This window comes from Syngnathus scovelli, chromosome 16, assembly GCF_024217435.2.
Source record: "Syngnathus scovelli strain Florida chromosome 16, RoL_Ssco_1.2, whole genome shotgun sequence".
Lineage (NCBI taxonomy): Eukaryota > Metazoa > Chordata > Actinopteri > Syngnathiformes > Syngnathidae > Syngnathus > Syngnathus scovelli.
This window is the reverse complement of record NC_090862.1, coordinates 10,263,533-10,279,717: the sequence shown is the minus strand read 5'-3', so window position 1 is coordinate 10,279,717 and position 16,185 is coordinate 10,263,533. Positions and strand designations below refer to the sequence as shown.

General features: G+C 48.9%; 1 protein-coding gene across 2 annotated transcripts; it reads right to left on the bottom strand.

Moving 5' to 3' along the window:
- Positions 1–1,955: 1,955 nt before the first annotated feature.
- LOC125983213 (axin-2) lies at positions 1,956–15,293 on the bottom strand. Of its 2 annotated transcripts, none has more exons than XM_049744222.2 (11): positions 14,965–15,293; positions 13,182–14,115; positions 11,589–11,711; positions 9,958–10,060; positions 6,381–6,521; positions 5,799–6,307; positions 5,548–5,721; positions 5,199–5,420; positions 5,012–5,137; positions 4,738–4,911; positions 1,956–2,996 (listed from the first exon to the last, which is right to left on the bottom strand). In XM_049744222.2, the coding sequence occupies exons 2-11, from the start codon at positions 13,988–13,990 to the stop codon at positions 2,870–2,872; spliced, it is 2,508 nt and encodes an 835-aa protein (XP_049600179.1). In that variant the 5' UTR covers positions 13,991–14,115; positions 14,965–15,293; the 3' UTR covers positions 1,956–2,869. The 2 variants fall into 2 exon arrangements, with proteins under 2 accessions (XP_049600179.1, XP_049600180.1); XM_049744223.2 differs by lacking the exon at positions 14,965–15,293 and adding an exon at positions 14,470–14,939.
- Positions 15,294–16,185: the final 892 nt, after the last annotated feature.

Here is a 16,185-nt window from a genome sequence, read left to right as displayed (position 1 = left end):
CTCTCCACACAAAATAGCGGGAGTTGGGCCTGACACCTCACACCACCCTGTCCTGTCATCCCCTTTATACGTTGATACTACTTCAAAAGATGCAAAATTGTAAATTCAGAATTGCTGAAGCTGACAAAAGGTGTGCTAAATCTTGGACAGGTGATTGCCAAAGGTAAATTGCCACGTCTAGGTATCGTCACATTCCACTCGCCACGAGACCGTGGAGCCAATGAGCAGCATGAACTGGCTTTACGTCACGTCCAAGTTGCCCTTAAGGACCTTCAAATGTCCCCTAAATCCAAAATCATAACAGTGTGGTGCAGTTCAACCCAGAAAAACAACCCGCAGAGTCCATCTAAAATAGCCATGGACACAAAAGAACCGTTGACAAGGTCCTCCAGTGCTGAGTGACCGCTTGTGAAGAGTCCAAAAGCTGCCCTTCAAATCTATGCACTGACCTTTGCTGATGAAAGCGGCCCCCCCAAATGCTATTTGAACAATATCACGATGCCCTTTCAGAATGAAAGCTACGCTCTTAAAGCCGAGCCACTTGAAAATAGGAGGGAGGCAGGTGCTGCGTATAGCAGCCACCTGTGAGCTGTTGCATATTTACGCTGAATTATGCATGATGGCATCCCAACCACTGTGATCTTGGGGAAAAAGTGTGCGCTTAAGACCACCATTCATTCATTCAATGGGTGGGTATCTTTTAACTGAATTTCACATAAAGATCCCTTTGTCAACGTAGACTGCGGAAAGCTATGTCCGAATATGGTAACATCACAAATACGGTTAGTCTGACCCAAATTGGTTATTTAGACGCAATTTAAAGCGTTAACAATACCTTGCAATCAGTAACACTCTTGTGGCATTATGTTGCCTCGAGACTGAAAGTCTGCAAATTTTTAATCGACAATTAGCAGTGAAAACAGTTTGGAGTAACTTGGTCACGGCTCACTTGCCTTCCCCGCGGTCTTCGTCACTCAACAAAGTGCGCGAAGCTCCAGACCGAATGCACTTGGTGTGTTGTCTGCTTTGGTGCCAATATTCATCATCTTCTCGCCCTGCTCTTTGCTCAGCATTTTGTGATCGCTCCCTCACATCTTCAGTCTTGCCCATGGTGGGAAGGAAGCAAGTACAGACTCCAAGGACAGGTGTGCTTTATACGGGATGGAAGCGCAACAGAAAATTGATGCATAGGTAAATTACCAGCATCCAGATGAATAATTGTTACGCTAATAAGACGCCAAAAGGCATTTTTGAGTGTCCTCCTGTAAGCGACTCCCACGTAGCGCTTAGTTATAATTGTGCACACCCGGATGCAAGTGGGCGAGCAGTTTAATCCGGCGCTAAAAATAAAACGGAAATATTCCCTATTTACGTTGCTTGAGAACAACTGCATCACGGTGCCCTTTCAAGCGGGCTATTTCTGAAATTAAAATTACATATTTGCAAGCCGCTGTAATTACATGTCTTCTGCTGAATGGATGCGGCGTGTCCGAGCATTGAGACAGGAAGTCGGTATTAACCTAGTAACGCCTTGTTTGTTTACAGGGCGACGCCATGTTGTTTCGTCTCATGACGTCACATGTAGCGCCGGCGGGTTTTTTTTTTTTTGGGGGTTGGGTGCCACAGGAGGCCAAATGGTTTAGCGTGTAAATAGCATGTTTTGCCTAACAATCTCATTATCGCATACTTTAAGATGCGTGCTTGGCTCGCACATAAAAACACAGCTGGGCTCTGGCGGCTAAATTAATGCAATATGCTTTAATTTCCAACAGGGACTAAATTAAGAGCTGATAATGGATGCAAATCTGACAGAGATTTCTCCGGCGAGTTATGCTCACCACAGCAGGATGGATGCGGATTAAAGTTACTAACACTCACTTGCACACATTCCAATTAATTTTAGTCCGTCCATACGAAGTCTCTCCGTCGCAAGAAAACCATAGGAAGCCATTAGCTCATTTGAAAAATAGAACATTTTAATAAAGGCTACATCTCTTTATAATTACAATAATTAAAGTACCGAGCTCTATAGAATGCATAATTTACAGTTTTAAGTGGAGCCGACAAAGCCATGTAAAATATTATAAAACATAAAAGGATGATGAAACTAGATTAAAAAAAATGCATAAACATATCTTTAGTTCAACATTTTTAGGCCCCTTGTGAAAATCAAGGGAGTAACGGGACCCCTTAAAATGGGGTCAAACACGGCAAGAATCCATGTAGGCACAGCTGCTGTACTCCATACAAAATTCGTCATTATCATGCAGCTCTGAGTTGCACACAAATCAACTCGGTCATACACGTGCGCACATACAATAAGCACATTTGGGGAACAGGCTGTCGCGCTTTTGTTGCCCAAAATTCTTCAAGATGTAAACACGTCTTTTTCTCTCTGTTAGCGGAGGCGTAGGCTATCTGTGCAACGCGTGCGCCACTCAAACCAAGGCACTGTGATGAGAAGGATCAAGACAAGTCCCAGAGAGGAGAATTTGTTGAAAGTGGCTCTTCGGAGAAAATGAAGGGGTGGGCGACACAAATAGTAGTAGTAAATGTAGGATTGTTCCCCATGAAACAGCAGAGGTATAAGTGAAGTTTGCAGCCTAAAAGAATAATTTCCTTGTGAGGATTACAAAAAAAAAAGGGTAGTTTTCTGTTTTCCCGCCCATCATCAGAAGAAGCATGTCCATGGAATTGTCCGGTTGTGGGGATGAGATAGCTTCAATAAATAGCAATTCAGATCTTTACACTACAATACAGGGGGGGGGGGGTGTTAGTCCTTTCGACACGTTTCTGGAGTGTTTTCCGGTGCACTCGAGACAAGTCGCGCAGCCGGTCGTCCATCATCGGTCTCAGTCCATCCTCGGTCTCAGTCCATCCTCTCCACCTTGCCCAGGATTTTGCCCTCATAGGTGGGTAACAAGGAGCCATCATCCGACACTTCCTCAAATACGGCGCCGCACTCAAACTCGTCGCTGGCCTTCTTGAAATAGTATCTGTGGCAAATGCAAAATCGCACATGACGTTAGGGCACTTCTTCAACAAAAGCGGGGCACCTCGGTCGAAGACGAGTGTACAAGGTTCATGTGTGCCATGACTTCACTGGGCCGTTAATGATGCAACACAGCACCATCCTCATTTTTGAGGAAGAGGAAGCAGCAGGGGTGAGTTCCTAACTGTGTGTGCGTGTCTTTATGTGTGCGTGTGTGTGTGGGGCGGGACTAAGAATTTAGTCATTAACTATGTCATGGAAAAATGCGTTGATTTGCACAGTGTGTGTGTTCGACTGGAATGTGTGTGTATTGTTTTTTAACGAGAACACGCAATACTTATAAAAAGTATAGTCTTGAGAAAAACATGGAAGGGGGGGGGTTGCGGGTGGGAGTTGGGCTCGACGCTGGCCAATGAGCATGTGGGCTCCCATTAATGAAAAGCAGCAACATGGGAACGAACGTACAGGAGGTGTCAATGTGTTGAGGACACACCACCAGTGATAATTACGAGCATCACTCCGACACAATGGTGAAGGAAAGCGCACGTCTTTCTACCCTTTTCAAGCGGAATCATCAAAAGGTCAAAAGAAACAGACACAGCCAGAATTTCCACTCCAACATGTTTTATGTGGCTACATCTGCCTCCCCCTCTCTTTTCTCTTTCCTTCCCTCACTCGCTCTGCTTGCACTGACATCTGGCACCAATATCGTCTGGCAGGGCGCATCATTACTGTTCTTTGTTGAATCACTGCCATGTTGAAGAAATGACCCAAGTCCACACATTCTCTGGCTGCTAATAAAGCGCCCGCCTGTCGCTCCACTGTCTCTTGCCCCAGCATAAAAAAAAAAAAAAAAAAAAAAAAAAAAGATGCTAGGACACAGGAAAACGAGATTGCGAGCCAGAGGAAAAGCAGCAATAGCGGATGGGGTGGCCCAAACCAGGCTCGCTTGAGTATTTTGCCTTCAGAGAGTTCAAGTGACATTGCAAGCAGATCTGGTGCCATCTTGCCCCCCCTTGAAACAAACTGTAAACATTGTCACCATACAATGCCGGCAGAAATGTGCAAACATCACAGCCCAAGTGGTGGGGGGAATAGCGGGAGAGGGAGCAATGACCCCTTCCCTCAATGGGATCAGTGAGGCATTTGCATGCTGGCCATTTGTGAGAGTCTTTGTTGGGCGAAATGAAAGCAGCCGAGGCCTCAAAGCGGCGTATTAAGTGTGCCTTAGCATGGAAATCAATACCAGATGGGACCCAAATCGGTGCAGTTCAAGCTCTCCCACTAACCCCCGACACAAAGAGGGAGCTCTTGTCCTTCTCATTCCGCCTCCAGAAACACACGCGTGCACGCATGCTGAATCGGAACCCACGACTGCCCTCAACATACATTACACCCAAGTCATTGGGGCAGTATCGATGTTGCTCGGAGATGCTGGCTTCGAAGTGTCAACACCTCGCCGCGTTGCCAGATCGCTAATCATCTCACAGCCGTAATGCTGACGAAGCGCTGTGGATGCGTGCAAATGATTCCCTTGCTACAACTTTTCCGAAAATGCCAAGTGCCAGGGTACTTCCGGGCGCTAATCGTGTAATCGAGTACGGCTGCCCCGAACCGAAAACGGGAGCAAAATCCTCTTACGTTTAGCTGAGGAGGATAAACGGAGCCAAGTCACCGTCGATGGCATCTTTTGAATTTTCGGTAATTCGCAATTGGCGAACTGCTCCTCAAGCGCTGGTACACACCTGTAGGTGCCCCTCTTGCGCAGCTGCTCCTTGAAATGGCCGAGGGTGAGGCTGTGGCTTTTCATGGTCCTCCGATACGGGATCTCCTCCCCGCAAAAGAAGTAGGTCACCACCGTCTCACCGCCGCCGTCACATGGCCTGTGGGTCGTCAAACTCTTTCGACACTCTGCAGTGCTGCAAGACGTCGAGAGGGAGACGAAAGGTGTGAGAAGACTGCCACTGTGGGGGTCTGGTCTCGCCTTCTCTCATATTGTGGAGAGATGATGCAACATACTCGTCTGACTGGGGACTGGGGCCGGCGGCAATGATGAGGCAGTTAGCAGGAGACACGAGGGTGGACCCCTCAGTCTGCACAGGCACAACGTGGCTCTTGTCCCGCTGGAGACTGGACAGCGAATGCCTGCGGAGAGAGAGCATCATTAGCATCGAGCATGATTCAAGGTTTGGAAAGCACGTCGCACCTTTGCTTGGCGCTCTTGGCGGTGGAGACCTCTTCCAGTCGGCGGCACGCCTCCTCCAGCTGGTCCAAAGTGTTGGGAGGGGGCAGGGGGGGCATGGCGGGGTCTTGTACGAACGGCTGCGAAGGCTGGTGGCCGCGAAGATGAGCGCAGTTTCCGCCGCCACCCCACGTGTGAGTCTGGGTCGAGGAGACCCCAAAAGATTTTTTGCTGCTCTGGGTGCCACTGCAATAAAATAATAAAATAAAAAAAATTACTCAACTAAGGACAAGGTCAACTTTCTTATCGTTCCATTCTCCCAACAGCGTCTCGAAACGGGCATTTTGCTGGGTTAAAGCCAAACTTTGCTCACCTTGACTTGTGCCTGCCTTGTCGCTTGCTTTCGAGGATCCACTGCAAGACATTGCGAGCGGGGTCGGCCGTGTCGCTGGGTGGCTGGAGGGGGCCGCACTCCTCGGTGCACCTCTCAGCCACGCCCTCCTCAAGCCCTGAGCGCCGCGTGCGTCGCGACAGAGAGCTGGAACGCCTGTCGGCAAAATTCATGCGTTTGCTCTCGACTCAGACAGCATAGTGACCACGGCTAAGAGGAGGAGAAAAACTGACCCCATGCTGGCATCGGCCGTGACGGCGCTGCACAAGTCTCGGCCCAGGCTGCGGCTACGCTGATAACCCTGGCAGGGCGGGAACTCGCCACCAGTGGAGCACAGAGTGCGCACGCGCAGAGCCGCCTCTCTCTCAAACTGCTCTTTGGTCTTGGGGCTGGCATGATGGTGGATGTAGTGGTGGTGGATGTGCTTGCTGCCCTGCCTGCCCACCAGGGTCCCGCCAGGGCCCAGGCCGAGCGCCAAGGCCCCCTGGTCGGGACCGGAAAGGGAACCCGCCTTGAGTCCCGAGCCGGCTCGCGTGAAGGGCCGATGATCGGGCGAGCGGGAGCGGGGCGAGTGCCAGATGACGGCCGGGGACTGGCACCCGGGGGTCTTCAGGACGCGCGACAGGTGCTCATCCAGGATGGCCTGAGGGTCTTCCTCGGACGAGCTGGGGAGTAGGCTCTGCGGGTGGGGGGAAACGTGCTGAGCGCTTCCCACTACCTCTGCGTCCTCTCGTTCCTCTTCCTGGTGATGAAGACGCACATTTTCAAGAGGAGCGCACAAAGCTGTGACAGAAGTGTACTCGAAGCACACAAACCTCCTGAATCTGCTGCAGCCTCTCCTCCAGAGAGCTGAGGCTGTCCTGTTCCCTCTTCAGGCTCTCCAGGCGCGAGATGAGCTGAGCGGCAAACTTTGCCGGCTCCACCGGGACCCCTTCCTTGGGAGGACAGCGGGCACGCTGCAGAGAGAAGCAAAACCCTTAGCCGGGCCGCTGTCTTTGAAAGCGCTCCGAGACAGGTGCGGTCGCGAGAGGAGGGGGGTCGCACCGGGCCGGTTCCCTCGGCCGTCCTTAGCAAGGCTCTTTCAGGCCGTCTGACTTCAAAGCGTGGCCCCCCACCCTTTATCAGAAATCAAAAACACAGTGAGGGTCAAGGCGAGGTGTTGCTGTCAGGGGAGATAGACGGGAAGAGCTTTACATTACGGAATAAAAAGGCACATGTCGACATGGGGTAAGGAGAGAACTCCAGGGAGGAAGGATGAGGGATTAAAAACAGACCGAGATGCAAAGATGAGCGCAGGAGGGCAGAGAAAAGGAACGTGAAGAGAGCAAAGGAGCCACATAAAAGGTGCCACAAAACAGGATGGAAGATCAGAAAGGTTGAGATAATGAATGCCCCCCTCGCCCATCACACACTGGGCAGCTTTCAGCGACTAAAGTGACACAACACACACGGGCGCACGCGCGCGTATTAAATTATTAGCATTTTTTGCACTGAGGCTTTCTTGATTTTTTGGGTGTTTTGTTTTCTCCCAGTCCTTTGTAGTAGAGATGAAGGGGAGACGAGAGAGAGAGAGAGAGAGAGAGAGAGAGAGAGAGAGAGAGAGAGAGAGAGAGAGAGAGAGAGAGAGAGAAAAAAAGTCAGCAAAAGAAACGTTCCGATGGAGCCCGAGGCTGCGTGCGGCACCCAGGGAACGGCAGCCATCGCCAAAAATCAGACGGGGAAACAACAACAAGGCCAACAAAGTGAAAAGAAAGCAAAGCAGGCGCACCATAGAGGGAGACGATTTGCCAGAGCCAATCCGAACATCTCTACCCCCAAAAATTGGTGCGTGTCAAAACCAAACTTGAGGTTACACAAAGTTTATTTTCACACTTCTTCCCAAACCTCAAGTTACCGTATTTTCCGGACTATAAGTCGCTCCAGAGTATAAGTCACACCAGCCATAAAATGCCCCAAAAAGTGAAAAAAAACATATATAAGTCGCTCCGGAATATAAGTCGCATTTTGGGGGGAAATTTATTCGACAAAATCCCACACCAAAAACAATCATGAACGAGCAACAACAGGCTAAACGATAGCAACAACAGGCTAAACGATAGGTATGCTAACGTGACAAACACAAACAAAGAGCTGAGAACGGGCCTGATGTAACATATAGAGTGATTAAAGACAACTATTACATGAATAACATGTTTATAAAACCATCGGTGTCACTCCAATTCATTAAATAGCAACAACAGGCTAAACGATAGGTATGCTAACGTGACAAACACAAACAAAGAGCTGAGAACGGGCCTAACGTAACATATAGAGTGATTAAGGAGAACTATTTCATGAATAACATGTTTATAAAACCATCGGTGTCACTCCAATTCATTAAATAGCAACAACAGGCTAAACGATAGGTATGCTAACGTGACAAACACAAACAAAGAGCTGAGAACGGGCCTGACGTAACATATAGAGTGATTAAGGACAACTATTACATGAATAACATGTTTATAAAACCATCGGTGTCACTCCAATTCATTAAATCCATCGATTGTTCTTTGTCAACAATGGGTGCGCGCGGCTGAGGGGGCTTGCACTTCAAAATATTCCACAGGCTCATATAACGATAGATAAACTATATTTCAAATAACTATAAGCCAATAATATTATCAAACCATCCGTGCACTTTAAATCCATTAAATCCATCGATCAAATTTCTCGTCCTTTGTCAACATCGCTGCGCGTGTGCCCTGACGTCAGCCTTGTCTTTATTCCACAGATCTAGTATATAACTATTTTGTAGCGTTAACAAAGTACAAGGATAGACGTGGGTTTGGTAAACGGTAATCCTTAATTCCTTCAAACTCTTTGTCCGCCATGTCACTTAGAAATGATCACCGCTAATGATGCCGGTAGTCCCTTACGTGGGTACGTTTGTCCTTTATGTAAACAACAGCCGCGCCGTGCCACTGACGTCACTTGAAATAGTAATCCATTGGTACATCACGGTTCTCCGAATTTCTTTCTGCTGCTCGATTACTGTTTTCAGCTGCATATTTTACAACTTGAAGTTTGTAACCTGCAAAATATGAGTTTCTTTTTGGTGCCATTTTTCTTAAGCCCACCCAGTTGATGAGTCACGGCCAACGGTGAAATTTAGAGCGCCCTCATCCAGTTTCGTCTGAAAATATATTTTTTTTCAGATGTAGTTTTTTGTTTTGTTTATTTGGTTGTTTTATCAAAGTCAAAGTCAGCTTTATTGTCGATTTTTTTTCATATACCAAGACACACAAAGTGATTGAAATTACGTTCCCACTATCCCTCGGTGATATAGTACACATATGCATACAAGCAACACAAAAAAAAACAAAGAAGGCACAAACAATGAATAAACAAGAGTGTTGAATAAATGATAAATAAACAAATAATAATAAATAATAATAATAAATATAAGAGGAGCAAAAATGGAGCAAGTGTACATACAGCAGACAGTGGACTTGGATATGGTGCTTTAAAGTTTTAATTGCTTTATTTGATGTTTTCTCTATTTTTTATGTTTTGAATATGTTCAAGATAAAAATATAAAAGCATGTGAAGTGATCAACTATACTAAAAATAACATGGGAAGTGGTCAACTATACTTGTAAGTAAGTGATGTCTTAATGATCAAGTAAAAATTTGTGAAAAAAACATATATAAGTCGCTCCTGATTATAAGTCGCCCCCCCACCCAAACTATGAAAAAAAACGCGACTTATAGTCCGGAAATTACGGTAGCTTCCATTAAGAGCCTTAAGCTCGCAACTCCCTTTTGACCCACTGAAAGCTCACATGACATGCTCAAACTCTTCCTTTCGATCCCTCACCTCAGGGGGTGGGGTGGGGGGTGCACGCTCTGCGTGAAGTTGTCATTTTCCCGCGCGCGTGCTCCATTCATCCTCGGATCAAAGCTCAGCGTTCACGCGCACATGCGCGGGAACGTATCTTTGTTGGGCTCATTTCCGAGCCCTCGGGACAATGCGACGCGAGATCTTCACTCATCTGGCATCTGTGTTCTCCATATTTGCATGACGGATTGGGGAAGAAGAACCCTAGCGTGTTGTGAGCACGGTGGCGATAAACAGCTTAGAGACCTCCTGCTCTCCCGCAGACTTCAAGGAACCCTAATGGGGGTTGGAGGTGACACCAAAGGTAGCGAGAGGGCTCGTGCGCGCGGGTGGGAGGCGAGGTCTTTTGACGTTCCTCCTCAGATCTTTGCTGCTGTTGTTGTTGGGATTGCCGCGCGCAACTATTCATAGAACCAAGAGCCCCGGAACAGAGGGTGGTATGGAAATGACAGGGGGCTACCGGGTTGAAAAAGTCTCACGTCTGCCTACGTGCATGTGTGCGTTAATCTACTTACAGGGAAAGCAGGCAGAGACACTTTGCTGTTCATGCGCACGTTCCGCTGCATCTCCCTCTGAAGCAGCTTCTTGGAGCTCAGTTTGTAAGGAGGAATGCCATCTCTGAAAAACCATCAAACACAGCGCCTGAATAATGTCTCATTGTCAGACAAATTCAAGGATCAAAACAGACGCAAAAGAAGATGCCGTTTCTCATCTTTCAGGCTTAATGGCAGATTAAAGATGCACCGAGCCAATTCCTGTTTTGTTTCAGATCGAGTTCACTTCAATTAGTCGGGGTGTCCGTTTCGCCATGGACTTGGCTTGTGTTTCTACTTGGACGACTTTGTTCATAAGGTGACGTCGGAGCACGGCAACACCGTTTAACCCACTGATTAACTCAGCAAAGAGGAAAATGGTGGCGTGCGATCTCCACTTTGTGCTCTTTGTTTGTGCACCACCGCTGATGCCTTTCAAATGAGGACGGGCACCAGGAAACCAGCTATTGGTATTTGAGCTATCGCATAGTTGTGTAGACTGCCAATACCGTCCAACGATACTTGAGGAAAAACAAAATAAATCTAACAGAGTAAGTCATCCTTGGCAGTAGTTGGTGCTATACCAACAGATAGTAATTTGAGTATTTTGCTCTACACCAAAATGAAAGAAGACTTGCTTCATATCCATTTCTGATTCACGGTATACTACATTTATTAAAAATAAAAAAAGCGATCTTGAAGGGTTTGCAGTTTCAGGGTTACTGTTTTGTAGTACGAGCCATGTTTCCTCCTCTTTCCCTCGCTGCCTTGCACAATTCAGCTAGCATTAACCACAGGTTTGCTAACCCAGATGCCGACGATCTTGTCTGAAGTTCAAATTTATCTTTCCGATCAATACCAAAGTGGCGCTAAAAACCAAAGGTTGACAGACCTTTCGTTTTCTTTCCTTTGGGCGGCCACCAAATGGGCTGGCTGGCACCTTTGCTGGTGACCGAGCCAGAAGTGAGCAGCATTTTCTACTTTAGCTTTGAAATGCCACAGTCATGCGCATAAGAGGCATAGCCCCCACTACCGCCGCTCACCCCCCCTTCCCCAATCTTCATTTGGCAAGCGCTGCCTCTGATCTCCGCACATCAAAAGGCTGGTTTGTAAGATAAGGTAATGTTTGAAGTCTGCGCGAATACAGCTGCATTCCCCAGCGTCCAAGCAAATCCATAAATAAGATATAAGCAAAAATTCCCCCTCCGCCGCTTCTCTTTCTCTTCCCACCCAACTGCGTCCTCTTGCTGCCCCCCCTCCTTTTCTATTCAGTTCTTGATCCGTGCATGGGATTCACACGTTTGCGGCCCATTAAACCGACGTTCTGATCAAGAATGGGCACAAATGACAGGTCTCACACAAAAGAGCAAAGTAGGGCCGAATGGAAAATGGGCTTCGGTGCCTTTAAAGCAGATAGGGAACAGTGTAGCCCATTTCGGGGACTCTTTCTTTCCATCAAGCACACCTATGTATTATTATTATTATTATTATCACGGGGCCCAACCTGAGTGTCTTCAGGCGCAAGAGCCCGTCACAACATTTCTGGTTGGAATCACTCAAAAGCTTCTTTCGTATCCGCTCGGTTTGAGGCAAAAAGATGCTTTCCCACTTACACGCTGCTGTCGGTCACAGACATGTTGTCGTCCGTCAAGGCATCGCTGGACACCTCGCTGTCGTTGGTGCTGCTGACGGGAGCAAAGGAGCCCACATGGCAAACGTCTCCTCCCTTGGACCACCTGAAAGACGCCGCAAACATTTGGATGAGCAAACAACGACGCGCAATCCGAGAGCCGGGTGCATGTGCGTCGCATCTTGCTCGTGTTTTGTGTCAAAGGTGATGCAACCCAAGCCCTCAAATGGCTACTAGGTTAAGTAACATTCAATTTCAAAAGCAGTGGGAACCCAACCGCCCCCCCCCCCCCCTTTTCTGTCCCACTTGCGCCGCCTTGAGAGGCCCGCAGCTTCCTTCGTTCGCACTCACACTTTCCTCAAGGTTGACGTCCCGCTGCGTGTGCATCCTTACCACGGTATGGGGGGGGGGGGGTCGACAGTCGACACGCGAGTGTGTTGAGAGTAGGAATGAAAAAGAGGGCCGGGCTAGCATGACTAACAGTGTCTTGGGGCCCCGGCAGTGGGCTTGACCTTCACAGGGGCTCGCACAGAGTTAGGTATTTAACACAGCTGGCCTTGCATTCTTCCTCTCTCATTTATCCTTTCTCCTCCCTCACTTTATTTCAAGAGGTGCACTAAGCCCCCCAGCCCCCTCCTCCTTTTTTCAGCTCCTTTCCCCTCACTTTCCAAAAGGAAGAAAAAGGATAAAAGTGGAGAAAGGCGGAGGGAATCGGAGGAGGGTTGACGCAAACAGGAAAGAGGGAAGAGTGGTGGGGGTTGAGAGGGGGTGGGGGGGGGGGGGGGGGGGGGGGGGGGGCATTACTCTCAACTGTAGCTGCTGCCATTTGTTTTTTTTGTTTTTTTTGTTTGTTTTCCAAGTGTCTAATGAGAAGATGCAAAGAGACGGACGGGGGAGAAATGGCTTCCACATGTTTTGAATTCGGACGACGACAAGATACTGAGGGGGGCGGGGCCGAAGAAGCGTCACACGATAGGGTTTTAACCCGAAAGTATCTGCAAAGATTAACCCGCCGGACGACACAGTGAGTTTGTAGGCTACGAGACCAAATGTGCCTGACCGATGCGTTATCTTGTGTAAACGCACGTTTGCAAGCACGGCCCTTTGGAACATTCCCGGTGAGAGACGACCCTCTGAGTTCCGCGGAATAATTTCAAAGCACCGGAAATGTGAAGGGCCAGCAAACGGGGAAAAAAACAGCAATGGGAAACGCTTCCGTCTTTTTTGTCTTTATAAATATCATCATAAAATGCATTGCAGTAAAACGATGTCATGTGATTCTTTCTTTCTTTTCTTTCTTCTACTCTGGGAAGAAGCCCTTCTCCGATTAACTTCAGTTTGAAATATCTGAAAATTTTCCGGGCAGGCCAGAATTCCTAGCCGTTTTCGACGCTTGCCCTAAAAACTGGACTTTCTGTATTTTCTCAGGCGCATTCTGGCTGAACAGGTCTACTGCTGGACATTTCCAAACACGCACATCATGGGATGCAAAAAAGTAAACTCTGTCTTCAAGATCCATAAAGATAGCAGCCACTTGTTACGATCCTACGCGAAGCCAAAGAATAAAAAGTCTTACCTGTAGCCCCTCTCCATGACCTCCAGCCCCTTGACGGTCACGGCCATCCGCGGCGACTTCACCAGCAGTCCCATGGCGGCCGCTTTGCTCTTAAAATCAAAACTCCACTCTTCTTCCTCGTTGAGCGTTGGCAGATATCCGTACACGACCTGCAGCTCGTTCAGGCCGTCGGGGTTGACGTGAATGGCGTTCTCGCCGCCGCTCCTCACAAACTTAAAGAAAACATCAGAGGACAGAAACATCTGGTAGGCGTTCTCCTCCATGTTGCTTTGGATCTCCATCTGCGCCTGATCGAACATAGCGGAGTCGATGTGCTGCTTCTTGACGTTATCCTTGATAAAGGTCTTGGTGGCGGGCTTGAGCTGCTTGGCCACCACGCTGTTGTTCTCGATGTAGCGCTTGTAAATGGCCTTGGCCACTCGCTGCGTTTTGCTATCCTTCAGGTCCATCTGCCTAAAGCCGTTGCAGGCAAACCAAAAGTCCAAGGCGTCTGCGCACTTTTCGGCCTCCAGGAATGTCCGAAAGAGGAGGGCACCGTCTTGGTCCCCGAGGAGCGAATGCAGAGACTTGGTCCAGCGGGACAGCGGCGAATCCGGTGAGGCACTCCCCTCGGGCTCCCCGAGACCATCCTCGTTCCTCCGGGCCGAGGGGCCCGGCAGGCCGAGCGCCACCGATTTGCTGGGCTCCCGTTTCATTGTGGTGCGTTTGCCGGGGTAGCAGGGCGCCTCGCCCTCCTCCCCAGGCACCGGGGGTCGAGGAGCATCTTCTCGGAAACTGCTGGTGATGTGGTCCACAAGCAGCCAGCTCATGGCTCTTCAAGGCGGCAGCAAAGACGCGTGCGTGCGTGATGATCCGCCGCCTTCTGAGCTTCGCCTGTAATCTTCTCACTCTCTTATGTCAGCGGGGAGCTTCTCTTGGGCAGCCCGTCTTCACTCTACAACACAAAGTATTGATCTTATCAAAACCTGATCCGCCTCAACCTCAATTGGAGACTGCTTTCCCCCTTGATAACTTTAACAGGAAAAGCTTTGCAGTCCACACAGTAGGAGGCAAATTCCGCAGCTCTATAAATATACGCATGCTTCCCATTGCTATTTCTTCCCCATTATTTTAACATATTGCATGCACATCTGCCACTTAGTGGAAGAATTGCGAGAAGGCGCGATTGTACAAAACGAGAGTCTTATTCACACTTAAACCCCGAACCGCTGAAACCTGCCAAACGTCTTTGAGTAAGACCTGAACGATCCATTTGCGCGAAAAAGGATATTCACCAAAGGATATTCACCAATACATCCAGTCCAGGTTTCTGGATCAGTCGCGACATGTGCTTCACGTCTGTTCCGAGTACCAGCCGAGTACCTGACAGACTCAAATGTGGGACAAAGTGACCAAGTTTTCTGCACACCGCTGGATTCATTTAAGACTTTCTCCGGTATTTTGACGTCATCAAGAACTCACCTAGAACACCCAATTTAGGTGCTCTGATGAGTTTTTGGTCTGGGACGTTTTTACGTTCAGACCTGTGTTAAACGTCCAATATGAGTATGTAGAGTAGTCCTAGAAAACGTATTATCTTGGAAAAAAACGGACCTGCTGTCAATAAAAGCGACGCCAAAGTCAAAATAATTGGTTGAACGTTTCCTTTGGAGTTGAAAATGCTCTAAAATAAGCGAACCACCCCCCGAACTGGCTTGGACGGCAACTTCAAAGGGGAGTCAACGGCACATCAAAGTGAACTCCATTGGAGAAGAAAAGGGGAGGGAGGCGAGCACAAACTTACCATCGACCCAGACGAGTTCGCTCCTCCAGTCTTTCCTTCCACGAATAAAATAGTCCCAATTGCATCCACGGAAGGTTTATAGTCCACAGCGGGGAGGCCCCCTTCTCCGGCTTGCTTGGTCGCCACGTTCGGCTCCGTCCGCGAGTCCGTCCCGTCCACGATTCGCCGAAGAGCAAAATGCAACTGGCAAGGGGAGCGCGAGAGCGAAAAGGGGGCGGAAAAACAGCGCTTTCCTCGCTCCTCCTCCCCGTCGTCGTTGTCTCCTCCTTCGCCTCCACCTCCCGCCTGCTCCTTTCAGGCTGCCATAGCGCAACTGTGGCTCTCCTTTTCTCCTCAAGGCGACTGCCTGCCTCCATCTCTCCCTCACTTCAAAGTAAGTGCCGACCGGCGGGTCCTGGAAGCTGCATAACAACCCGACGCCGGCCGCGTCGTGTTACGTTCCCCCCCCTCTCTCTCTCCCCCCCCCTCTCTCTCTCCCCCTCCGAAAAAATCCCAACAAAGTAGCGCAAACGTGTCGTGTGGCTCCCTTGCGTCACCGTAGGCGCACATATAAGGGGGTTAGGGAGGCTGTGAGGCGCGACACTTGCGTGACCAGGACCTTATCAAAGGCAAGCAATCTTGCGCCAATTCCCCAGGGCTTTGGCGCGTCACAAGTAACTGATCCGCCGCCCCAATAGCATTATCGCCGCAATCCCTCTGTTGCTACATCAACTTTTAAAGGGATTTTTTTTTACCCCTCCTTCTTTTCCTCTGCATACTTTGCGAGATTAACCCGTTGGAAGCCTCGGGGATGCACAACGCGTGCACTGACTTGCAACGGCTCGCTCCGAGAGGATTTTTAACGGCGTCATGGAGCGCATATTGGGATCCCTCTACCCAGTTTGTTCCATTATTCCATGCAGGGTAAAGTATATATAGTACTGTATTTAAAAATAAAAAAAAGACCCATCTGCAGACTTGCAAAGAGTAGACGTCACTCAACAGCACCCGCCAGTGGCGACACGCCCAGAAGCTGCACAGCATGTTTTAGCACAAAACGTCAGATCCGGCTGAGATTCCATTACCAAGCCATCACCTTAAGCGATCAAACGCCGCATGCACGATGGCACTCGTACTTGTTGGGCTAACGCGATGTATTGACTACTCCACTCAGTTCACATCATGGTTGATGAGCGCGGACATCCCCAACCTCTGTGCTGGGAGAGAGTGTCCATTCGGTGT

Excerpts from the sequence above, each read along its gene's own strand:
- LOC125983213 (XM_049744222.2), bottom strand. The coding sequence starts at position 13,990 with ATGAGCTGGCTGCTTGTGGACCACATCACCAGCAGTTTCCGAGAAGAT. Across the intron at positions 5,138-5,198 it reads GCCAAGAGCGCCAAGCAAAG|GCATTCGCTGTCCAGTCTCC; the intron begins GTGCGACGTGCT and ends CTCTCTCCGCAG. Across the intron at positions 2,997-4,737 it reads CGCAAGAGGGGCACCTACAG|ATACTATTTCAAGAAGGCCA; the intron begins GTGTGTACCAGC and ends CATTTGCCACAG.